We start from the raw sequence: 26,621 nt of genomic DNA, 5'->3' as shown, positions 1-26,621 counted from the left end.
GTTAGCAGCAGACACCGTCTGGGTCTGGAGGGTCACGGGCTGCGACGGGTCGGTGGGGGACTGGAGGGGGAGGCGAGGCCCGTCTGAGGGACAGGTGGCACTGGGCGCACACGGGACCCCAGGGTCGACGGAAGCAGGCTGAGACGGTGCCCCTGGCGCTTGGCCCGCCAGACAGCCTGCGGAAGGACGCAGAGGGCTTCAGACGAGGCCCGGCGAGAGCCTAGGGTGGGGGGTGGGGGGTGCGGGGCGGGGGGCGGGACTCACCCGTGGGCCTCGGAGGCAGCAGCACCAGCAGCAGCAGCAGCAGCAGCGGAAAGGCAGACGCCCCGGGGCCCTGGGGGCCCTGCCTGCGGGCCGGCGTCCTGCACCCCCTGGGCTCCATTCGGGAGTAGCAGCCAAGGCGCCGCGGTGCTCCTCTCGCGACGGCGCCCCCCATCGGCCGCCCGCGCCGGCGTCCGCCGCGTGGGGAATGCGGGCGCCCCTGCCCCGGCCGCGCGGGCGCCCCCCAGTGGCCGCCCACGGGGCGCTCCCCGTGCCCCCCCACCCCGCCCAGGCGCCCCCACGGACTTGGCCTCCCTTCTGCCCGCACCACCACGCCTCTGCCTCTGTGGCCCGTCGGTCTCGCTCCCCGCGCCTGGCCAGGCACTTCCCGCAGTCCCTCAGGCTAGCGCGGCAGTTCCTGCACCTCCTCGCTCCTACTGCCCCCTGCCCTGGGCCGGGTTCCTGCTTTCATCCTGCCCCAGGTGAGATGGGACCCAACCCCTGGGGCTGGCCTCCGGGATTTCCAAGCCGCCCACCTTCCCCGCCCCCCAGCCTGATAACTACACTGGGGCTTTGCCCCAGAGCACTGAAATTGAGTGGCTGGAAAGGTTTTCAAGATGTTTGAAGATTGCATAATTTTAAGCAGCACCCTACCCCACCCCCACCCCCACCTCCTTTCAGCAGATGCTCTTCTCTGACAGAGCCATCTGCTTGGGAAAGACTGTGTAGGTGAGGTTCCTGGCCACAGAGGAAGAGTGATGGTAGCCAGCAGACCCTTCTGGGAGCAGAAGGCCACTTTAAGGTACGTTGGAATTGGGGGAACATTTTGATGGCTCAATGACAGACAGACAACACATTTAATAAGCAGTGTGGGGAAATCCTATGAGCAGCTTTGGTTGAAAGCTCTTGGGAAATTCTAGGTGAATGTGAAATCAAGTCAGGACACTCTACCTTTTGCCAGGACCTGCTGTCTTGGGAGACACTCAGGCTGGCCATTCAGCGCTCCAGTCTCTGCGAAGACAGCAAATCATACCCAGTATGCTTGCGGCCCCGGAAGGACAAGGGCTCTGAACCTGAGGACAACCAGGTCGGAGTTGCCCCCCAGGCTGCCTCCACTCTGGCTCTGGCTCCCTTGGGCCAGCCCGGCCTTGCCCTCCAGAGCCTGATGGAGGTCACTGAGGCAGCTTGGGAGCTCAGGGTGCCATCACCGCCCACGATTCATCCCAGCAAGCACTCTGCCTTGGCCCCTTTTTCTCCCCCCATCAACATCATCTTCCGCCAGGGAGGGAAAAGGAACTGGTCCGGTTCTGTAGACCCTTAGGGGGATCTGAAGGGTTGGGAGAGGCTCACAGGCTCTGGAACGAAGTCCAAAAATGTAGGTCCAGTCATCAAGTTTCTTGGGAAGAGGACAAATTCTCTTAGGAAGGCCAGAGGAGACTGCTGGTTAGAGACCCAGGGGAGGGCCATGGGGCCTGGGGTTGCTGGGGTGCTGAGATGATTAAGCAGGGACTAGGGGTCACAGAGTCCCACCCGGTATTTGGCAGAAGAGGAAACCGCAGCCCAGAGGGGGGAACATGGCAAGCGCTGGCACAGGGAGGCCCCCTCAGGGAAGGCTCCCCTTGAGAGGACAGACGGGCCTCCGGGGGCTGCGGAGGCTCTGAAGGATTCTGGCCACGGTCGAGAAGAAAGATCACTTCTGTGGCACAAAACTCAAGAGCATCTTCATTGAACAACTTAAAAACCAGTGGCTCTGGGACCCTCCCCCGAGGGTGTGCTGTCCTGATGTCACGTGCTCCCTGGGTCTGCACGTCTTCTGAGCACAGACAGAGGGAGGAAGAAGCAGCCTCTGGGAGTGCTTGCCCCAGAAACACCACTCACAGGAGCCACAGGGAGCCCAAGGACACCAGCAGAATGTAGCCAGTCAGGGCGACGGGGCTCAGGAAGGCAGGGCCAGCCCTGCTCATGAACCTCATGTCGGAGATCTGCCTCTTGATCCAGTGGGTGAAGTGGGAGGTGCTGGTGTAGATGCCTGGGAAGCGGTGCTGGTTACAGCTCAGGCTCCAGCTCACCACCCCCATCTGAATCCAGGAGTTGTTCACCTGGCAGACGAGGGAGCTGCCGGAGTTGTCCTGTGCAGGGGAGGAGGGCACGCATGAGGGAGGCAGCAGGAGGACCTCGCTGCAGGCTCTGCGGAAATTCGCCCGTCTTGAGCCAGATCCCTCACGAGAGCTGCTTAGGCTTGTGCTGCCCCTGACAGTGAGGCCTGGCTATGAACCTGCTCCGTGGCCTGGAAGCTCTGCCCTGGGGCCCCAGCTTAGGATCGCACTGGCCTCTCTCCTCATTCCCCTGCTAAGTCTCTGACCAGAACCCCCGGGGCCCCACCTCTGTCCTCCCTTAAATCCTGGCGGGCTTCCAAGGTGCCACCCTTGACCACCTTCTTTCCTACAGTCCTGCTTGCAGAGTGACTCTTTGAAATGCAAACCAGCCCCCTCTTTCTGTGCAAAGCAGGTGCGTGGATAAGAATAATGTTTATAGGGGTGCCTGGGTGGCACAGTGGTTGAGCGTCTGCCTTCGGCTCAGGGCGTGATCCCAGCGTTATGGGATCGAGCCCCACATCAGGCTCCTCCGCTAGGAGCCTGCTTCTTCCTCTCCCACTCCCCCTGCTTGTGTTCCCTCTCTCACTGGCTGTCTCTATCTCTGTCGAATAAATAAATAAATAAATAAATTAATTAATTAATTAATCTTTAAAAAAAAGAATAATGTTTATAACAGCATGCATCAGAAAGTCATAACTGTTAGGTCTGCTGATGATGGGTTTATGATTTTGTTAAACTTCTATACTCTTCTGTATTGTTGAAAAGCTGTATAAGTCAGAAAAACAGCTTTCTATTTATATTTATATACATAGATACATTTTTAATGTAATTCAAACTAAGACTTAAAGAACATAATCGCTTAAAACACATAAACACGTAAATCACATAAAACACATAAACCCTTAAGGAAAAAAATAAGAAAACTATACCTAAGAATTAAATGAAGACTTACATCAAGGTAAAGATATAGTTTGGTTCTTAGGTGAGGCGACTGAAAACAACATAAAAATGCCAGTGTTCAGCATTTGGCTTCCTGCAGTAGGAGGGCCAGATACCCTGCCTGACCTTGCTGTAGATAACTAAATGTGCGTGATGTTAAAAACTTCTCTTTTCAAATGCAGAGATGAGCTGGCAAGAAAATAAAGACTCTTCAGAGTCCAAAGCCCAAGGGAGGCCTAACACCCAGAGAGGTCAGCAAAACCCACATGGCTTTCGTCCCAAAGCTATTTGCCAAACCCGGCGAAACTGAGCTTCCGTTTTTCACAGCATCATTCATCGGTGAAGGAGATAAAAGGTAAAACCCAGGGCCTGCGCAAGGAGGGGAGCCTGCAAAAAGCTACACCTCCCAAAAAAGGACCATGCCCTCGGAAGAAGGATAAACTGGGAGCACCTACCCTCATGGGAACTTGCAATTTGAATTCACACTATGTGGGTGGTTCTGGAAACCCAAGCCAAGGATGTCATTCAGAGTGGTCCTGGGTTAGTCATGTGCCCAGAGAATTCTCACAGAGAACACCCTAAAGAACCTTTCCTCACTCTTTAAAGCATCACCCCACACACAGGGAAGTTGAGATACCATGAGCAAATGCCAACCAGCAGGAAAAAAACGAGAGCGTAATTAGAGCCCTCACAGCTTGGGACTCAGGGATTATCACACATGGAAGGTTCAGAGTTTCTGGTAATGCGGCACTATTTCATAGGCTTGGGAGGGAGGTAATGGTGTTGGTTTTGTTATTCTTTGTTCTCCATACATGTTTTATAAATATTCTTTTTTCTCTTCAATAGAGTAAAAACAATTTTAAAAGATAACAGTGTCAGTCCTCCTTATGTTAATCTCTAAAGCTCAAGCAATTCCAAATAAAATGCCAGGTGGACTTTTTTCTCAGGACCTTGACAATCTGATTCTAAAATTGATATTGAAGGATCACAGCCCATGAATTCTATGACGGGCCTGAGAAGGAAGAGCAAATGGGAGAGTCAGGCTGGGGGCAGATATGACCTACCGGAAAGTTAGATATATTCCAAAGCTGTAATTACAGAAACTGTGGTGCTGGCATAAAAACAGGAAAACAGACCAGTCATTCATCCGAGAGCCAACCTGATGCCCGCGCGTGAGGAGACGTAACACACGCTCCAGAAAGTTCTGGGAAAGGAGATCTCTGTTGTCATGGTGGGAAACCGATGAAGAAAAATGAAGTTGGATACTACCTTACAAAACTCCAGCGGAATGAACACTCTCAATGTGAGAAGTTAAAGATAGAGCTCATTAAAAACATGCAGGACTCCGACTTGAGATGAAGCCTACATTGTAAAATAAGACTCGAAGCCCACAAACTTGAAGAAGGGAGATGTGTTGGGCTTAATTCCATCAAAATTATGACTGTTCAGTGAAGGGCACCGAATCGCATTGAAGGTAGATGATGAATGAAGATAGGGCATTTTCTCTGTCTACAACACCAACTGGAGGTCGATATATAGCATATGACACCCTGAACATTAACAAGCAGAGAAAAAGAGTTGAGAGACTTCTGGGGAAGATGCAGAGAAGGAGGATCCTGGGCTCACCTCGTCCTGTGGATACACTTAGAAATCACCCACATCAGAGTAAATGCGCCAGAAAACGACCCAAAGCCTGGCGGAGCAGACTCACCGCCGCTCAATGAAGAGAAGAGGCCCCATCGAAGAGGGTAGGAAGGGTGGAAACCCAATCAGGAGTCACACTGACCTGTAATACTGTCTGTGGGAGGGTGGGATGCCACAGGAGCAGGGAGGAGAGAGGAGCGGACCCCACCCCAGGCGCAGAGGATCCCCTCTGGGAAGACAAATGCCCCTATCATTTGGCTTTGAAAAGCGGAGGTGCCTAACCTTGTGAGTACTTACAATTGGTGGAGCTTAACACCCGGAACTTTAAAAATCAGTGGCTCAGCTCTGAGAGAGCCAGAGGGTGATAGGAGATTGAGCCCCTGCTCTGAAAGAGACAGCATAACAAACAGCCGTGGAGATACAGCACAGAAGTAGCAGTTTAAAAAAACACCTAGGGTATATGAGAAGGAGATTTATTTACTAATCGCAGAGTGTGTGCCGGAGGGGCGGGGATCTTTGGGAGACTTCTCCAGGAACAAAAGAGCCAGCAGGTGCATTTCCCACCCCTACCCTCCCAGCCTAGATACACGGACACCTGCAGGAACCAGCCCCTTGAAACACACTCCACTTAGTTTGCTAACAGTGCATCTCACCCCCACGTTCTCCTATGGATGTGCCCCTTCCCTCCCAGCTGTCCTCAGAGTTTTCCCAGGCAGCTGCAGGTCCTCTTCCTGCAGTGAACCAGCACAGATCTTGTTGGCACTATGCATCCTGCACCACATTCTCTTGCAGACACACCCCCTCCAACACACCCTCGACAGGAGGCCATCCAAAGCAGTGCCACAAGCCTGGCAGGGTGCAAGCAGCCCCAACAGGCACCAGCATCACTCCAAAGTGACTCTTGCCCTGGGGAGAGGGGAAGATAAGCACACACACCAGTCCAACTGCAGCCCCAGCAGTGGACTGGAGGCAGACATCTGGACTGACTGCAGGCTCCACCCACCAATGAAAGTTTTCAGGGGACAGCACCTAAAAAGAACACCCTGATGTTCAGTGCTACCACAGTTCTTGCAAATACCTGTCTGGCTCAACTCAAGTCCACGGCAGCCCCAGACTGACCCACTGACAGCATAGGTACCAAAGCCTGCCCACAACAGGCAAAGAGAGCCATTGCAGATGACTGGACTGGAGGCAAACATGGCTCAGCCACAGTGGTAGGGTGCACCCAGCACACATAGGAGACACCCCTGAAATGCCAGATTCTGGTGAACAGGGAACATTGCACTGCGGGACACTACAAAGCCTCTTCTTTGTAAGTCTCCTACTTGCAATAGCAAGAGATGTAGCTGACTTTCCTAATACATAGACACAGACACAGAGAGTTAGACAAAATGAGGAGACAGAGGAATATGTCCCGAGTGAAAGAACAGGACAGAATTACAGCAAGAGAGCTAAACAAAATGGCTATAATATGTCTGATAGAGAATTTAAAGTACTGGTCATAATGGAGCACCTGGGTGACTCAATTGGCTGAGCACCAACTCTTGATTTCAGCTCCGGTCATGATCTCAGGGTCATGGGATTGAGCCCCGTGTCAGTCTCTGTGCTCAGCAGGGCAGTGAGGAGTCTGCTTGAGATTCTTTCCCTCTGCCTTACCCCTCTTCCCCTGCCCCACTCATGTGCTCTCTGTCTTTCTCAAAATAAATAAATAAATCTTTAAAAAAATAATAATAGGGATGCCTGGGTGGCTCAGTCAATTAAGTGTCTGCCTTCGGCTCAGGTCATGACCCCAGGGTCCTGGGATCGAGTCCTGCATCAGGCTTCTTGCTCAGCAAGGAGTCTGCTTCTCCCTCCCTCTCTCCACCTTCCCCATTCATGCTCTCTTTCTCTCTGTCAAATAAATAAATATAATCTTTTTTAAAAATATAAAAAATAATAATAAAGGAATGGTCATAAAGATACTCACTGGACTTGAGAAAAGAGTGGAGGACCCCAGTGAATCCCTCAACAAGGAGATAGAAAATATAAAAAAGAATCAATCAGAGATAAAGAACTCAGTAACTGAAATTAAAAATACACTAGATGGAATTAATAGTATATTAGAGGAAGCAGAAGAATGGATCAGTGACCTGGAGGACAGAGTAATGGCAAGCAATCAAGCTGAACAGGAGAAAGAAAAATAATAATAATAAATTAAAATAGATTAAGGGAACTCGGTGACACCATTAAGTGTAATAACATTCACATTATAGGGATCCAAGAAGGAGAAGAGAGGGAAAGGGGGGACAGAAAATGTATTTGAAGAAATAATAGCTGAAGACCTCCCTAATCTATGGGAAGGAAACAGAAATCCAGATCCAGGAGGCATGAAGAGCCCCCAGTAAAATCCACAAGACATATAGTAATGAAAATGGCAAAAAGTAGTAGAAAAGAGAAAATTTAAAAAGCAGCCAGAGAAAAGAAAACAATTACACACAAAGGAAACCCCATAAAGCTGTCAGCTGATTTTTCAGCAGAAACTTTGCAGGACAAAAGAAAGTGGCATGATATATTCAAAGCGCTGAAAGGAAAAAAATTGACAGCCAACAATACTCTATCCAGCAAGGCTACCACTCAGAATAAAAGGAGAGATAAAGAGCTTCCCAAACAAACAAAAATTAAGGAATTCATGACCACTAAACCAAGAAATGTTAAAGGGGACACTTTGGTGGAAAGGAAAGACCATAAGCAGGAGTAAGAAAAGTAGGAAGCACAAAAGCAGTAAAAATAACTGTATCTATAAAAATCAGTCCAGGGACTCACAAAATAAGAGGATGTAAAGTATGACACCATATATCTAAAACATTGGGTCAGGGGAAGAGGAGTAAAGAATGGGTCCAAACTTAAGTGACCATCAACTTAATAGAGGCTGTTGTATGCAGAAGATGTTATTTACAAATCTAATGGTAAGTACAAACAAAAAACTGATACTAGATATGCAAAAAATAAAGAGAAAGAAATCCAAGCATATCACTAAAGAAAGCCGGCAAACTGTGAGAGAGCAAGAGAAGCAAGGAACAGAGGAGAACTACAAAAACCACCATAAAACAAGTAACAAAATGGCAATGAGTACATAACTATCAATAATGACTTTCAATGTAAATGGACTAAATGCTCCAATCAAAGACCTATGGCGACGGAACAGAGGAAAAAGCAAGAATTATCTCTACGCTGCCTACAGGAGACTACTTTCAGATTTAAAGACACGTGCAGATTGAAAGTGAGGGGATGGAGAAGCACTGACCGTGCAAATGGAAGTGAAAAGGAAGCTGGGGTAGAAAGAGAGTTAAGGGAGACTCCAGAGTGTCCACCCCGGTCGCCAGATCCCTGACAGTTTGGCAAGGTGGGGACCTCCCCCTTTCCAGAAGCACTGAAGGAGAGAGACGTGGCAGGGCTTGGCAAGGTTTAAATCAGATCAATTTAAATCTAGACTTGTAATCAGACAGGGCATGTGATAGCTGAAAGTGACTGCCCAAAATGATGTTCGAGGGAGGGAAGAAGCTTTGACAGAGGTCATGGGGGGGGGGGGTGCGGGGAGCAGGGACTTAAAAGAACAAAGCCATTTAATGTGTACTCTCTAACAAATTGAGTCTCCTCAACAAACAAATACAGGCGGGAAGAAGTAGCACTACATCATTCATGCACGTGAAATACACAGGCGGCGACACTCTGCCTTTTTCAAAGATACAGACGTCTTCAAAGATATGTAATAAACAGACTTGAGTAGGTGCCTTTGCGGGGAGAGAAGGGGGAAAATCAAGACAGTGATAATCAAGCCAATGATGATAATGTGAGGACCCTGACCTGAGAGAGAAGATTAACTGGACTCCGGGGGCCCAGAGAAAAAGAGAACTCAGAGAGAATAATGGGGAGAGAGAAAGATCTCAAACGTGGACATTCTCTTACCACAAGGAAATAGAACCAGAGCCCATGACAAAATGTGAACTACCCGATCAAAGGAAAAGAAATTAACTTTCAAAAATGTTAAAGTGAGGGGCGCCTGGGTGGCTCAGCCGTTAAGCGTCTGCCTTCGGCTCAGGGCGTGATCCCGGCGTTCTGGGATCGAGCCCCACATCGGGCTCCTCTGCTGGGAGCCTGCTTCTTCCTCTCCCACTCCCCCTGCTTGTGTTCCCTCTCTCGCTCGCTCTGTCTCTCTCTCTGTCAAATAAAAAAAAAAATCTTAAAAAAAATGTTAAAGTGAAAACAGAATTAAAATCTACGCTTGCTGTGTGGAGCGATAAGAATAGCACATGTGGCCAAGCCCTTGGGATATGGGCTTGAATTGCACATAGAACAGTCCCGGTCTACATATTTTCATCAAACAAGAGAGAATGAAAATAAGTTAGTCATTGTCCTCAGTGATGTATTACCACGCATTCAGCTCAATTGAAAAGGAATTAATAAAAACAAAAAAGGGATAACCCGTGCATTAGAAAGCACAAAATCACAGCCTCGAGAAATGAAATCAATCGCTTGTTCTTAAAAAGACAACAGAATAGGTAAGCACCTTGTAAATCTTACCAAGAGAAAACAGAAAGAGAAGGAAAATGCAAATACTTCATGGTGTGAGTAGAAAAGAGACAAGAACCGCATCCTGGGAAAATACGCTTCTTCAGAATCTGAAGAATGTTTGTAACCTCCTCTTTGTGGATTTAAAGAATGGCAAAAATAGACAAGGCAAGAAACAACAATTGTTGGAGAGGATGTGGAGAAAGGGGATCCCTCCTACATTGTTGGTGGGAATGCAAGTTGGTACAGCCACTCTGGAAAACCGTGTGGAGGTCCCTTAAAAAGTTAAAAATTGAGCTACCCTATGATCCAGCCATTGCACTACTGGGTGTTTACCCCAAAGATACAGACGTAGTGAAGAGAAGGGCCATATGCACCCCAATGTTCATAGCAGCAATGTCCACAATAGCTAAATCGTGGAAGGAGCCGAGATGCCCTGCAACAGATGACTGGATTAAGAAGTTGTGGTCCATATATACAATGGAATATTACTCAGCAATCAGAAAGAATGAGTTCTCAACATTTGCTACAACATGGACGGCACTGGAGGAGATAATGCTTAGTGAAATAAGTCAAGCAGAGAAAGACAACTATCATATGATTTCTCTCATCTATGGAACATAAGAACTAGGATGATCAGTAGGGGAAGAAAGGGATAAAGAAAGGGGGGGTAATCAGAAGGGGGAATGAAACATGAGAGACTATGGACTATGAGAAACAAACTGAGGGCCTCAGAGGGGAGGGGGGTGGGGGAATGGGATAGACCGGTGATGGGTAGTAAGGAGGGCACGTATTGCATGGTGCACTGGGTGTTATACACAACTAATGAATCATCGAGCCTTACATCGAAAACCGGGGATGTACTGTATGGTGACTAACATAATATAATAAAAAATCATTATTAAAAAAAATAAAATAAAATAAATTCTGGATGAAATGAGTAAATTCTGAGAAAATGCAAATCACATAAGTCCAATAACTATGGGCAAAACAACTTAGAATGTGGCCCACAGCCTACCCCTCAAAGGAAAACAGGCCCACGTGGTTTCATAGGCAACTTCTACCCAGCATGCAAGGAGCAGATCGTTTATATTGCGTCAAATGTTCCAGAACAGAGGCTAACATTTTTCAAGTGAAGTACTAGTGATTCTCTATCTTGATACGGGGGGCTCCTGCCTCAGCATGCCTTACAAAGGAGCCCAGCCTCATTGGAGGAAGAAAACAAAACCCAAAGGCCAGGTGGGTCATGCTGCATGGACGGTTCATGCGGGACACTTCCTTCCCAGGCCGGTACCTTTCCTGAGCCCTGCACCCACACGGCCCTGTGCCTGGCCCAGGGCCCAGCACGGGCCGTCTGTTGGATGAATAAATAAATTAAACATGTTCTAAAAAAAGATATTATAAATCTGAATCTGACAGATGAATGAAGCAGAAGGACACGGTGAGCAGGGAAAGACGATCCTGGCACGCAGGCTAGGCGGACATGAGGAGTCTGTTCTCAGGGCTGACTCGGCACATCTAATCGGAGCGTGGAGTCATCTTGAGAGCTGCAGAAAACACATTTTTTTCACTTCTGAAATAACATGCTGTTGCAGAACAGGAAGGAACAGCTCTCTCCCTGATAGACGATCTATGCCAGATTAACACCGAGCTTCATGATGAAGGTAAAGGAGCAGATCCGTGAAGGCCAGCAACAAGAAAAGGCCCAGCTACAAATTCCAGGTGCTTTGGGGGAGGCGTGCCCAAGAGAATGAAGAAAGCAAGCATCGTGAAAACCCACGAGGCAAAATCGTTACTAATTACAGCTCATAGGAGTGTAGGCCTGCAAAGCCCAAGAGAGTCAACTAAAAACCCTGGATATAATCAGAGAGTTCAGCTGGCTCTTTTCAACAAGATATTTTCAACAAGTGGATGAGTCTGGGGGAAGGAAATGAACAAAGTAAAAATGAAGGAAGGTCTTGTCCTGCCGAGGAGGAAGCTATAGACGCTGGTTAACTATTTGTTCATTCAGGTCTCGATATGTGTGTGGAAAATATAAGTAGCAGCATGAGATTGAGACATGACAACTTCTAAACCATTACAGCGGAAGAGTAGAGTGGGGGGGAATCAACCCAACACGTAAGGAGGGGGAACAAAAAGAAACATTCTTCCTGGTGAATGGATTAAAGGATATTCTCCCAGATATGCTGAGAAAACCAGCATCCAGCTTTATGCCCTTTAACAAGAGACACACTTAAAACAGAATGGCACCGTGGCTCCTGGAAGACAGAGCAATTGCTCTAGAATATAGTTCTTGCACTGCAATAGACAAGAAAAACAAGAAGCATACACCTCGAAAAGAAGGAGGTAGCCTGGTGATGGGTAGTAAGGAGGGCACATATCGCATGGTGCACTGGGTGTTATACGCAGCTAATGAATCATCGAACCTTTCATCAGAAACCAGGGATGTACTGTATGGTGACTAACATAATGTAATAAAAAACATTAAAAAATAATAATAAAAATTAAATTAAATTAAATTAAAAAAAAGAAAGTGATCCTTTCATCAGAAAAAAAAAAAAGAAAGAAGGAGGTAAATTGATCACTGTTTGCAGATGATAATGTGTCTGGACTTGCAAAATTAAGGAGAATAAACCAGATCCAATTTTTAAACAAGGATGCTTGTTACACACACACACACACACGCACACACATGCATGCACGCAAACCAAATAGATAATTCAAGCAGAAAATACAATGGAAGAAAACATACTGCTCCCAGCAGAGATTTAAATCACGTAGGCATATTCTTAAGCAGCAGCATGCAGTAACCTTGTAGAGGAAGCCGTAAACTCCTTGCTCTGGACAGAAAGAAATAGAACAAAATAGTCTATTTTCCTCTAAGTTAATCTCTTAATTTCCACCAAAATCGCCACATGATTTTCTCTTTGACATTCTACTGAGATTGTTCAGTTGGAATGAACATGGGAGAAGAGCCAGGCAAATTCTTTAAAAGGAGAATAATGAAGGAGGACTTGCCTGACCACGTTAAAAAAAAAAAAAAAAGAATTAAAGAGCTACAATAACTTAAGAGTGGTGTTGGCAGAGGAATGAGACTGCAAGAGTCAGAGACAGACCAAAATAAGATGGGAATGTAGAATATAATAAAGGAGATATTTCTTTTTTTTTTTAAGATTTTATTTTTAAGAATGCCCTACACCCAATGTGGGGCTTGAACTCACAGCCCCAAGATCAAGAGGCACACACCCCACCAACAGAGCCAGCCAGGCAGTCCCTAAAAGGGGCATTTCTAATTCATTCCCAAAAAACCATTAAGTAGTCAATAAAAGATTATTTACGTAACTGGCTATATTTGGAGGAAAATAAAGCAGATTCCTTCTCTCAACCTTCCCGATGAATCAAAATTAAAATATTCAAAGAAAAGAATGAAGAACAGGTAGGAGTGAATAATTTTATAATCTTAGAGTGGGAAAGATACTTCCAAGCACAGCACAAAAACACTGTCATCAAGGGAAATCATGATAAATCAAATTTTTAAGTAACTCTATGGAAAAAAGTCCACACCGAAAAAAGGCAAATGATGGGCAAATAGGGTAAAATATTGTAAAGCATTTTATAAAGGGTTAAAACTCCCAGTTCCCAAAGTTTTTAATAACTTTTTATTTTGAAATAGTTTGAGACTCACAAAGAAGTCGCAAGTATATTTTTACCCAGATCTACTAATTGTTAATGTTTTACCATATTTGTTTTATATTCTCTCTCCATATATATTTGTGTATATGTGTGTGCGTGTTTATGTAAAAAGTATATATATTTATAAGTCATTTTAAATTAAATTGAAAAAGACATGGTGTTCCTTCACCAATAATTACTACAGGATGTAATATCCAGAGTTTTTACAAATCAATAAAAACAAAAGTAGTTTAATAGAAAATCAAGAGCAAAGGACAGAGAAAGGTGTAAATGGTCCACTGAACACCTCAAGCATCTTAATCTGGACTCCCTTTGTTCTTTTACAATTTATTTGGAAGTTGAGTTCTTTCCCTGACCCTGGGTTAAGAACTTGGACAGAACCATGGGGCGCCTGGGTGGCGCAGTCGTTAAGCGTCTGCCTTTGGCTCAGGGCGTCATCCCGGCGTTCTGGGATCGAGCCCCGCATCAGGCTCCTGAGTTGGGAGCCTGCTTCTTCCTCTCCCACTCCCCCTGCTTGTGTTCCCTCTCTTGCTGGCTGTCTCTCTGTCTTTCAAATAAATAAATAAAATCTTTAATAAAAAAAAAAGAACTTGGGCAGAACCAGAAGGCTTTGCTCCCTGTGATTAATGTGATCATGGTCGCTAAGATGACACAGTCACTCGGTTCAGACATCAGAATATCCATTCCCGGGGCGCCTGGGTGGCACAGCGGTTAAGCGTCTGCCTTCGGCTCAGGGCGTGATCCCCACGTTCTGGGATCGAGCCCCACATCAGGCTCCTCTGCTATAAGCCTGCTTCTTCCTCTCCCATTCCCCCTGCTTGTGTTCCCTCTCTCGCTGGCTGTCTCTGTCAAATAAATAAAATCTTTAAAAAAAAAAAAAAGAATATCCATTCCCACACAACAATCTCAATGCCAGACTTGATTTAAAGTAAAACTTCTCCCCACTGCTGTCTAGGGCTTTTGGTAAGCAGAAGGCCTGGGAAGGAGGAAGCCAGGTCTGCTTTCCCTGTTCCTTTCCTTCGGCACCCCCTCCAACCCCAGTTTTCTAACCTGCCAAGGTTAAAGCAGGGGGGTGAGGAGGCAAGGGAGCCAGTTCATCCCCCAGGCAGTTCCTGCTGTCTGGATCTTGGGGACACGGACAGCCGACTCTGCCCCCGAGTGGGTGAACACCATACTGTCTGAGTGATTTTGTTGAAACCCCTCCCAGGAGATCTGAGGGTGGGACAGGCATCCCCCCAGCCCTTAGGGGGGGAAGAGTGAGCTCTCTCCTGAGAAATCCTCCACATAAAATCACTCTACCCCTCTTGACCCTTTGATACACACACATTGTGGAATGTCAGTCACACAACTTCCTCTGAATCCTGATACACAGTGTATGTAATGACTTAGTTGAGACTTCCTATTTAATTTTACAAAATTTACAAAAATTGCCCCAGTTCATAAAATTAAGGCAGGAATAAAAATTTTAGTCTACCAGAGGAACAAGAAGTTAAAATAAAAATAATAATGCCTAATGCTGGTGATGACTTGGAGAAAGGAGTGCTCATATACTGCTGGTATTGATATAAATGGATCAAATATTAGGGAAGGCTAATTTGTCAATATCTGTTAAGATTTTAAATATGCATACAACTCATCTTGTAATTACACTTCTAAAAATTTATTTTAGAGAAATATTTGAACAAATGTGCAAAGATCTATGAAAAAAGATTTTTACTCTGGCGTGGAAGAAAAATACTGAAATGAGTTCAGATGTCTATCACTAAGAGAACAGTTAAATAGATTATGACATAACAGTACGAGAGAATTGTTGTTCAGTATTCAAGGAGAATGGAATGTATTTATATAGATAGTCCAAGATAGTGCAAGATCTATTTCAAGTGAAAGTAAAAAATTTGGAGAATAAAAGTATAGTACAGCCTTTCACTATAGATAAAAACTGAAAAAAAAAAACCTAAAACTGTTTTAGAATTTCATATTGTATAGAAAGAAGTGTTGAGGATAGAAACTAAACAACTTAGAGCAGAAATTTCTAGGTAGTTTGATTATAAGAAAGTTTCATTTTCCAATATTTACATTTATGTACTACTTTTTTAAGGAAATGCATGCATTTCCTTTCAAATCACACTATATATTTTTAAAAATAAGGTAGTCACAAGGGAATCACAACAGTACAAAATTTAAGAGATGAAACCACGTTTAATTAAAAGATGATTTCATGGTTTTAAAAACTTCAAACACGAAACTAGAAAGAATAAATCTTCTTGCTCAAAAAGACAGAAAAAGAAAACCAAATCAAGCCCAAGGGAAGCAGAAGAAAAATTAAGAGAAATAGAAAACAATGAAATAAATATTAAAAACTTAACCACATACCAGGCCACTAGGCAAGTTGCAACATATTCCCTATCACTGGTATTGCCGTAGAGCCAATTTTCTTACCACACGACAACTGGGTCGGAAATCATTAATAAAACAAACAAGCACACATGTATTTGGAAATGAAAAATAAAACCTTCTAAATAAGTCATGGGTCAAAACGAAATAAGAATAGGAATTATAGAAAATATTTAGAACTGGATAACAGTAAAAATGCCACATATTAAAATATATGGCATTTGGCTAAAGCAGTATTTAGAGGGAAATGTGTAGCCTTAAACACCTTTATTAGAAAAGAAAAAAGTCCAGGGCCACCTGGGTGGCACAGTGGTTAAGCATCTGCTTTCGGCTCAGGGCGTGATCCTGTCGTTATGGGATCGAGCCCCACATCAGGCTCTTCCACTATGAGCCTGCTTCTTCCTCTCCCACTCCCCCTGCTTGTGTTCCCTCTCTCGCTGGCTGTCTCTCTCTCTGTCGAATAAATAAATAAAATCTTAAAAAAAAAAGAAAAGAAAAGAAAAGAAAAAAGTCCAAAAACACAGTGGAGGTCTTTTTTATCCACTCATCTATCTATGGACACCTGGGCTGCTTCCATAACTTGGCTGTTGTAAATAAGACAATAAACGTAGGGATGCGTGTATGTTTTCAAATTAACATTTTCATTTTCTTCAGGTAAATGCCCAGCAGTGGGATTATTGGATCATAGAGTGGTCCTACTTTTTAACTTTTTTAGGAAATTCCACACTGTTTTCGACAGTGGCAACACCAGTTCGCATTCCCACCAACAGTGCAAGAGGTTCCCTTTTCTCCACATCCTCACCGAAGCCTGGTTTCTTGCGTAGTTAATTTTAGCCATCCTGACAGGCGTGAGGTGATACCTCGTTGTGGTTTTGATTTGCATTTCCCTGATGCTGAGTGATGAGCATCTTCTCCTGTGTCCATTGGCCATCTGGAGGTCTTCTTTGGAAGAAATGTCTTTTCAGGTCCTCTCCTCATTTTTAAATCAGATTGTTGGGGTTTTTTTTGTTTGTTTGGGGTGTTTTTTGATATTGAGTTGTATGGGTTCTTTACATATTTTGAATATTCACCCATTACCGAAAATATCATTTGCAAAAACTTTCTCCCATTCCGTAGGTTGCCTTTTCATTTTGTTGATGGTTTCCTTTACTGTGCAGAAGCTTTTCAGTTTGATGTAGTCCCAATTGTATTGTTTTTGTTTTAGCTTTGCTTTTGTTGGCCTCGCCTGAGGAGACAGATTCAAAAACATATTGCTAAGACTGATGTGCAAGAGTTTACTGCCTGTGTTTTCTTTTAGGAGATTTATGGTTTGAGGTCTTACATTTAGGTCTTTAATCCAGTTTGAGTTTATTTTTGTGTATGGTGTAAGAAAGTGGTCGGGTTTCATTCTTTCGCATATAGCTGTTTGGTTTTCCCAACATTATTTATCGAAGAGATAGTCTTTTCTTCGTGGTGTATTCTTGCCTCCTTTGTGACAGATTAATTAACCATGCAAGCATGGGTTTGTTTGGGGGCTCTCTGTTCCGTTCCATTGATCTGCGTCTATTTTTGTGCAGGTACCATACCATTTTCAGTACTCTGGCTTTGTAGTATAGCTTGAAATCTGGGACCATGATACCTCCAACTTCGTTCTTTCTCAAGATTGCTTTGTCTATTCTGGGTCCTTTGTGGTTTTATAAAAATGTCAGGATTTTTTTTCTAGTTCTGTCAAAATTACTGCTGGTATTTTGATCGGGATTGAGCTGAATCTGTAGCTTGTGTTGGATAGTACGGACACTTTAACGATGAATTCTTCCAAACCATGAACATGGTATGTCTTTCCATTTATTTGTGTTGTCTTCAATTTCTTATAGTTTTCAGAGTACACGTCTGTCACTTCCTTGATTAAATCTATTCCTAGGTATTTTATTCTTTTTGATGCAATCGTAAATGGAGTTGTTTTCTTAATTTCTTTCTGCTATTTCATTATTAGTGTATAGAAATGCAACAGATTTCTGTATATTCATTTTGTACCCTGCAACTTCAATGCATTCCTTTATTAGTTCTGTTAGTTTTTGGAGTCTTTAGTGTTTTCTATATATAGTACCATGTCATCTGCAAATAGTGACAGTTTTACTTCTTCCTCACCAGTTTGGATGCCTTTTATATCTTTTGTTTGTCTGATGGTGGTGGCTAAAACTTCAGTACTATGTTGAATAAAAGTGGCAAGAGTGAACACCTTATCTCATTCTTGATCTTAGAGGAAAAGCTTTCAGTTTTTCACCATTGAATATTATGTGCTATGGGATTGTCATATATGGCCTCTGGTATGTTGGGGTATCGTCCCTCTAAACACACTTTGCTGAGAGATTTTTCTATGAATGGATGTTGAATTTTGTCAAATGCTTTTTCCACATCTAATGAGATGATCGTATGATCTTTATCCTTTTGTTAATGTGGTGTATCATGTTGATTGATTTGCAGATATTGAACCATCTTTGCATCCTGGAACAAATCCCATTTGATCATAGTGAATGATCCTTTTAATCTATTGTTGAATTCAGTTCGTTAATATTCTGTTGGGGATTTTTGCTTCTGTGTTCATTAGGGATATTGGTCTGTAATTTTCTTTTTGTGTAATGTCTTTGTCTGGTTTTAGTATCAGGGTAGTGCCGGCCTCATAGAATAGATTTGGAATCATTCTTTCCTTTTCAATTTTTTGGAATAGTTTGAGAAGAATAGGTAATAACTCTTCTTCAAATATTCGGTAGAATTCACCTGTGAAGCCGTCTGGTCCTGGACTTTTGTTTGTTGGGAGAATTTTGATTCCTGATTCCCTTTCATGACTAGTAATCAGCCTGTTCCAAATTTCGATATCTTCCTGATTAATTCTGGGAAAAGTGTATGTTTCTAGGAATTTATCTATTTCTTCTAGTTGTCCAATTTTTTAGTGTTTTATTTTTCTACAGTTGTCTCTTATAATTCTTTGTATTTCTGTGGTGTTAGTTGAACTTCTCCTTCATTTCTGATTCTGTTTGAGCCCTCTCTCATTTCCTTGATGAGTCTGGCTAAAGGCTTATCAATTTTATCTTTTCAAAGAACCAGCTCTTCGTTTCATTGATCTTTTCTATTATTTGTTTGTGGGGGTTTTTTTTGTCTCTATTTATATCACTCCAATGTTTATTATTTCCTTCTACTAACTTTGGGCTTTGTTCTTTTTCTCTTTCCTTCAGGTGTAAGGTTAAATTGTGATTTTGTTTCTTGAGGTAGGCTTGCAGCATTATAAACTTGCCTCTTAGAACTGCTTTTCAATCAAAGCATTGACAATTTTGTGTTTTTGTTTTTAAACTGGTCATTACTTTCAAAGTTATATTATTGTTTATTCTGGTCTCTATATATTTCTAATTTTTCTTTGTTATTTCCTTCCTCTACTAAATTTCAGCTGAGTCTGTTCTTTTTCTAGTTCCTTGTGGTGTTATGTTAAGTTGTTTATGTGAACTTTTTTTCTTAATACAAGCATTTGTAGCATAAATTTCACTCTAACATCTGTTTTTGCTTCATTCCATAAGTTTTAGAATAGTGTTTCCTTTTTCTTTTGTTTTGAGCCATATTTGACTTGCCATTTTTTTCTTATTTGACCCACTGCTTGTGCAGTAGTGTGTTGTTTAATATTTACATATTAAATATTTAATATTTACATTGTAGATTTTCCAGTTTTGTTTTCTTGTTGATCTTTAGCTTTATACCATTGTGGTTGGAAAATATCCTTGGCATGATTTCAGTCTTAAATTTGTAATATTTATCATGTCTCTTTTTGTGACCTAATCAGGGGATTCTATGTATACTTGAGAAAAATGTGTATTCTATTTTTCTTGGATGGAATGTTTTATATACATCTTCTAGAACCATGTATTCTGAAATATGCTTCAAGTAAAAAACGTTCTTGTTGAAAAAAATAGTAACTTTAACTGAGGGTACTCATTTAAAATAAAGTGTATCAGAGGGGAGGTGGGTGGGGGGATGGGTGAAATAGGTGATGGGGATTAAGAGTCCACTTACCATCATGAGCACCGCATAATGATGCATAGAATTGTTGAATGACTATATTGCACACCTAAAACTAATAGAACACTGTATTGTTAACTATCCTAGAATTAAAAATGAAAACATCAAAAATTTTTTAAAAAGAACTGTTTTTGCTGCATCTCAAAGATTTTGAACCATTATATTTCCATTTTCATTTGTCTCAAGGTATTCTTTTAAATTTCCTCTTTGATTTCTTCATTGATCCATTGCTTATTTGGAAATGTGTTGTTTAGCCTCCACATTTCCATTTTTTCCAGGTTTTTTTCTTGTAATTGATTTCTAGCTTCATACTGTTGTGGTCAGAAAAGATGCTTCATAGGATTTCAATCTTCTTAAGTTCACTGAGATTTGTTTCTGTGGCCTAACATGTGATCTGTCCTAGACAATGTTCTGTCTGCACCTGTGCACTTGAAAAGAATGTGTATTCTGCTGTTTTTTGGATGGAATGTGTGTGTGTGTGTGTGTGTGTGAATATATATATAACACAGCCATGTAATACACATATATACACACACATATATATAATATATATAAAACATTCAGCATATATACTATATTAAGTCCATCTGATCTAGTGGGCTGTTCAAAGGCACTGCTTCCTTACCGATTTTCTGTCTGGAAAATCCACTCATTGAGTAAGTAATGTGCTAAAGTAAGCTAATATTATTGTTTCACTGTTAATTTTTCCTTTTATGTCTGTTAATTCTGCTTTACATATTTAGGTGCTCGTATATCAGGTGCATAGATATTTGCAATTGTTATATCCTCTTGTTAGATTGATCTCTTTATCGTTATGTAATGCCCTTCTTTATTATGTTAGGGTTTTTTTTTAAATCTCTTTTGTCTAATATAAGTATTGCCACCACAACTTTTTTTTTTCTTTTTGCTTCAATTTGCACAGAATATCTTTCTCCATCCCTTCACTTTCAGGTTGTATGTATCTTTAGTTCTGAGTGAGTCTCTTATAGGCGGCATATAAATGAATCTTGCTTTTTTTCATCCATACAGTCAATTGGAGCATTTAGTCCATTTACATTTAAAGTAATTACTGATCGTTATATACTTATTGCCATTTTGTTAATCGTTATCTGGTTGTTTTTATAGTTCTTCTTTGTTCCTTTCTTCCTCTCTTGTTCTCTTCTCTTGTGCTTTGATGACTTTTTTTAGTGTTTTGCTTGGATTCCTTTCTCTGTGTGAGTGTGTGTGTGTGTGTGTGTGTGTGTGTGTGTGTATCTATTATAGGCTTTGACTTGTGGTTGCCATTGAGGTTCATAACATCCTATGTATAAAACAATTTATTTTAAGTTAACATCACTTAAGTTTGAACATATTCTAAACACTACATTTTTATCTCCTCACCACCTCCACATTTTATGTATATGATGTCATATTTTACAGCTAGGAAACGATTTTTGCAATCGATGCCATTGGGACAAATGAAAGTCCACATGAGGAAAGAAATAAAAATAGTCCTTTCTCTATCTTACACCATTGACAAAAAAAAAAAATATAGGGGGGTGCCTGGGTGGCACAGCGGCTGGGCGTCTGCCTTCGGCTCAGGGCGTGATCCCGGCATTATGGGATCGAGCCCCACGTCAGGCTCCTCTGCTGGGAGCCTGCTTCTTCCTCTCCCACTCCCCCTGCTCGTGTTCCCTCTCTCGCTGGCTGTCTCTATCTCTGTTGAATAAATAAATAAATAAAATCTTTAAAAAAATATATAGGAAAATGTCTTTAGGACCTCAGGAAAAGGAAAGATTTCTTAAATAAGACGCAAAAAGCATAAACGAGAAAGGAAAACGTGGCTCTACATTTGACGACAATAAAACGTAAACTGCTGTTCAGCAAAGGACGGTGTAAACGTAATGAAGAACTGGGACAAGATATCTGCAATATATGCAATGAACACCAAACCAGTATCCAAAATATAAAAATATAATAGAAAGAAAAAGACAAACAATAAGAAATGTGCAAAATATCTGAAAAAGGGATTCATAGAAGAAGAATCACAAGTGGAGACCGGGCATGTGAAGAGATGTATAACTGCACTAGTGACGGGGACATGCACACAGCAGCCATGATGCCACACTATTGCTCTGTTTCTCGTCTAACAGAATGGAAAACACCTTATAGTCTGCCAGTACCAACAATGTTGGCAACAACAGAGAACAACAGAATTCTCAAACACTGCTAGAAGAATATGGATTCCTACAATCACCATGGAAAAGAATTTGTCAATAACTATTAAAGATGAAGGCATGCACAGCCTATGACCCACCAGTTCCTTGCAGGACACATCCTGTTGAGAAATTCTGGAACATGTAAATAGGGAGATTATGTGTGAGACTATCCAGCAGTTTGTGATATGAGAAAACTGAAAACTAGGGCGCCTGGGTGACTAGGTCGGTTGACCGTGTGACTCTTGATTTCAGCGCCGGTCAAGATCTCAGGGTCATGGGACGCAGCCCTGCGTGGGCTCCCTGCGCAGCAGGGAGTCTGCTTGAGAATCTCTCCCTCTGCCCCTCCCCCACTCCCTGTGCATGCACGTGCTTGCACACGCTTGCTCTCGCTCTCTCTCTCTCAAAAATAAATAAATAAAATCTTTAAAAAATTAATTTACAAAAAGACCTGAGATGCATTGCCATTATTACCATTATTCTGGACAAGTGCAAAGAATATTTTCTGCCCTATTTCACAGACTGGAAACTGAAGGCCGAGGAAAGGAGATTTTCATAAGGTCACACAGTGCCCTATGAAAAGGAAGACATGACCCCTGAGAGCCCTCTCCCTACCCTGGGCCACAAGCCCCGCACCTGACAGGAGTCCATGCCCCATTCCGAGCTGACACACAGCATGTCCTTCCCAATGAACTTCTTCTGGTCCTTCAAGAAGAGGAACTGGTACTGCTCTTGGCAGGTTTCACTGTTTATGATCTTGACAGCCACCTCCTGAAGGCTGTAGGGGGTCTTTGGGGTTACCGAAGAGACTGAGAGAGAGAGAGAGAGAGAGATCCTGCCTTGTCATCCCTTCAACTATTTGGCACACCTCTGTCTCGAGGTTGTCCAGATTCACTAGGGTGGGAGGCAGGGCCACTTCCTGGCATGGTAATTTATAAAGGCCCCATCCCCACGGCCTGACTTTGGAAAAAAAAAAAAACTAAGCTCATTAAAAAGACGGAAGCAAAAGTATCCCCAGGGTCTCAGAGCAACATCTAGGCACTGAATGAGGACAAGGAGAGACTCCTCCAATAATTCAGGTTTCATGAGGGTGGAGGCTGAGCACTGACTGCTCCGTGGCTACCTGGCAAGATGTCAAGACCCCAGAGCCCAAAGTGCACCACCCCCTGGAAGGCGGGATCCCACAAACACTCCTAGATTCTAGGACTTGAGGGTGGCCCCCATGGAGGCCAGATGTTCAGGAATTATTGGTGCCTGGTGGTAATAAGTATGTATGAATGCTGCCCAATGCCTTGATGCTTCCTGAGACAGAGAACCCCATTAACAGCCAAAGATCAATTCCCTGCCATGCTGCGAGGTGAGGGCTTGGCACTGGATTCAACTTCACGTTGGCAACTGAAGTTCATGCAGGCCGTGTGTGCCTTTTACATGAGAGCACCATGTGTATCTTCCTATCGACAGAGAGCGGGATAGTGGGCAGCATGTGTGATCGCTCAGGAACGCTTGCTGATGGAGGGAGCGAGTGAATAAGGGAATGAATGAATGAATGAGAGGTGCCTGCGTGGCTCAGTGGGTTGGGCATTTGCCTCTTGATTTTTGGCTCAGGTCATGATCTCGGGGTCGTGGGATCGAGCCCCACACTGGGCTCCTGGCTGGGCGTGGAGCTTGCTTGGGATTCTCTCTCCCTCTGCCTCCCCACCCCCCAGCTACTGCTCTCTCTCTCTCCCTCTCTCAAGTAGATAAGTAAAAAAAATTTTTAAGGTGGGAATAAACAAATGCGCCCATGCTGGAGTTGTGTCCTGAAGAGGCCAGTGTCTTGGGACCTCTGCCTGCCTTCACTCACCTCGAGCGTTTTTACGTCCCCACCCGATGGCCCAGCACATGGTTCCGACAGACGGCGTGAATCTGTTGTTGGGTAGGCAGACAGGCTGGATGAGGGGGGACCAGGAGATGGGGTCCCTGAGCTTCAGGAGGGCAATGTCCTGGGCTATGAGGTTGCGGAAGTCCTCGTGAATCACAATGCGGGTGAGTAGGAGCTGAGTGCCGTTGTCTGGGAGGCGCTGGACTCCCACATTCACGGAGTACATTTTGGGGTCCTTGGATCTGCAGGGCCCGGGGCAGGAGGCAGATTGCCAGAAGCAAGGCCGTGAGTGGTTGGAGAGACACAGACTGAGCACAGGGTAACCCAGCCAGGCCCCTAGTCCCAGATCCCCAGATTTACAGCCCCCCCCCCGCCCCACCCAGGCCAGAAAGCAAAGCCCCTGGGACCGGCCGGCTGCCCGGACTGACCTCTGCAGGCAGTGCGCAGCCGTGAGGACCCACTGGTGGTGGATGAGGGAGCCGCTGCAGATGTAGGCGCCCAGGAACAGGATGCTCACCTGCCACGGCCACTTGCCTACCTCCACCAGCCTCCCTTTCACCATCTTGCAGGCGATGTTGGTGTGACCGCAGGTCTGGAACCAGGGTTCTAAGGAGAAAGGTGGAAAGGGGACCATGCCAGCTCCGAGTGGATTCTCAAGGGACCCTCCCACCACCATACACAGCAGACCATTGAGGCAGACAGAGCCACATTCCAGCCATCGCACGGGTGGGCGAGGGCGTTTCCTACCGCCCTAACGATGATAACCAAAGGCCCAGAGGCAGCGAGTGCCCCACATGATAAAGCAATCTGCCAAACAAGGGGGACCAGCCAGCCCCTCCAGGGTTCCTTAGGAGCCACCACCCCAGGATTGATCTCTGTCCGCTCGTTTACACAGGCAGATGGTTAAGGGAGTAAAGCAGGAGACTCATTGGAGCAGTGAGTTGCCGGTCACTTTCTCACATAGGTGAGGGAGCACAAGTGAGCAGGACGCAGTGACGTTGTGCTGTAGGACTCCAGGGCCGCCTTCCCAGCCCCGCCCCCCGGGGGGTGCTCTCTGTGACCCTAGGAGGAAGCGGAAGCAAGTAGAGATGCTCCTCGGTCCCCTCCTTGCCCCTCCCTGTCCCCAACAGCAGGAGCGGGAGGAGAAGGAGCTGCATGGAACTGGTTTGGAGTCTGGGATTTTGAACTGGAACATCTTGGGCTGCTGTTTAATAACTGAACATCGTTGAGGACAGGAAAGGGAGAGAAATTCTACAGCAAAGGTTGGAGACCAAGATGAAAGACAAATAAAAAGGTTTTTTGGGTTTTTTGTTGGTTTTTTTTTTTTCTTTTCTTTTCTTTTTTTTTTTTTTTTTTTTTTATGTATATAGCCTGCTGTCAAGTTTGAGCTGGCCAACAAGCTGTTAACACGCAGTCATGGAGCCTCACAGAGGCAAAGCTAGACATGCGTTTACACCCGTCAGAAGCTGGTGTGGTTCCAGAAAGTCTGTTCCCCTCAGTGTGCCTGCCAAACAAAGCATCGGGGACTCAGCAGCAGTAACCAAGGCTTGTCCTTGCCTGGGGAGGGTCCTTGATGCTGGCGGAGGGATCCCTTAATAAACAGACAAGGCTAATAATCTAGGTGGTCCATATACATTAGCAGAAACATCTAGTGGGCCCTGTTTCATAGAAATTCCCCCCAAACCATTCTACCACATCCCAGGGCTTCTGGTACAAGGACATGTAGATTGCCGGCTCCCTTGCCACAGAGTTCCGTGGCCGGACACCTTTACCCTCAACCAGGGCCTTCCACAGGGATCCACGGGCACCCTCATGAGCCCCCACGGACTTTTGTCTTGCCTCGTTCTCTCGCTGCTTCGTTCTTGCTCGTGTCCCTATGTTCCCCAGGGGGGGGCCACATTTCCAGCTCCCCTCATATGCTGTGGTGGGGTTATGGCTACCTTGTTTCAGATTACAGCCTGCCCAATGGCCACTGTCCCACTCCGGGAGGAAAGAGGAGTCCCAGAGGCTTGCCCTTTCCTTTCTCACAAAGCTGTGGGCCTGCAGAGCCAGGGTTCTACAGAATGGACTCCAGCACCTAAAAAGTGACTGTCCCAGGGGCAGGCGTGGGCTTCGCCTCTGCGCACCACGCCCTGCGTGGGTTCCCCAGGCTCAGAGAACTGCCCTCCTCAGAACTCACATCCAAACAACACCGACTCCAACCTCCTTCCTTGAAACCTTACACACGAATTTCAGGACTCGGCCTGGGCATGCCAGGCCCCCCCACATCTGGGGGGAGCCCTGATGGACGGGTTGGGGCGTGAGGTGTTGCAGATCAAGCTCGCCAGAGGCACAGCATCACCATCCCACACACAGGGGACACTCGGGGGCTCAAACGGACCCCACTGCAGACGACCTCTACCCCTTCGGAGCCCGGGAGTCACAGCACTCCCACTTACAAGACGCACCTTGATGTCACGGCCCACACTCACCTGTGGTGACAGAAAGACGTGTCTTGGCTCGTGACCTCTGTCTCTGTAAGGTCACAGGTCCCCACCCCCACCTCCACATCATCACAGGCACCGCAGTCCGCTCTGTAGGGGCAGCCCCGGGTAGGAGAACACTCACTCGCTCACTCACTCATTCGACAAGGCACGGGCCTGAGAAGGGGAGGTTCTCAGCGAGGGGAAAAAGAAAGGGAAGGTCCCTGAGTTGGGGGACATGTCCCTACTCACAGATGCCACGCCAGCATGTTTTCTGCCAAGCAGCACAATGGTCAGTGGGCGGGTGACCTAAGCCAGGGCCACCCCTACCAGATCACATGTGGTTGCTTAGCGTGGGGACCCAAGGGGACTTCTGTCACATGGCGGCTCAAATGTTTCACCCCAAAGAGTCTCCTGAAAACCCGTGTTGAATCCTGGCTCCACGAGTCACTGAAGTCCCCTGGGCTGAGTTTCCTCTCGCAAA

At 44.8% G+C, this 26,621-nt stretch overlaps 1 protein-coding gene across 1 annotated transcript; it reads right to left on the bottom strand.

Annotated features, from left to right (window-relative positions):
* Positions 1–977: 977 nt before the first annotated feature.
* On the bottom strand, positions 978–24,368 carry LOC123779825 (serine protease 46-like). The gene is made up of 4 exons (XM_045778369.2): positions 24,104–24,368; positions 23,658–23,917; positions 22,451–22,623; positions 978–2,390 (listed from the first exon to the last, which is right to left on the bottom strand). Exons 1-4 carry the CDS (start codon positions 24,349–24,351, stop codon positions 2,136–2,138), a joined length of 936 nt encoding a protein of 311 aa, XP_045634325.2. The 5' UTR covers positions 24,352–24,368; the 3' UTR covers positions 978–2,135.
* Positions 24,369–26,621: the final 2,253 nt, after the last annotated feature.

This window comes from Ursus americanus, chromosome 14 (genome assembly GCF_024610735.1).
Source record: "Ursus americanus isolate L20-20 chromosome 14, mUrsAme1.1.p, whole genome shotgun sequence".
NCBI lineage: Eukaryota > Metazoa > Chordata > Mammalia > Carnivora > Ursidae > Ursus > Ursus americanus.
The sequence above is the reverse complement of the archived record's forward strand: the minus strand, read 5'-3'. Positions and strand labels throughout refer to the sequence as shown.

Excerpts from the sequence above, each read along its gene's own strand:
- LOC123779825 (XM_045778369.2), bottom strand. The coding sequence starts at position 24,351 with ATGGTGGTGGGAGGGTCCCTTGAGAATCCACTCGGAGCTGGCATGGTC. Across the intron at positions 23,918-24,103 it reads GCTGCGCACTGCCTGCAGAG|ATCCAAGGACCCCAAAATGT; the intron begins GTCAGTCCGGGC and ends CGGGCCCTGCAG. Across the intron at positions 2,391-22,450 it reads GGGGCATGGACTCCTGTCAG|GACAACTCCGGCAGCTCCCT; the intron begins GTGCGGGGCTTG and ends TCCCCTGCACAG.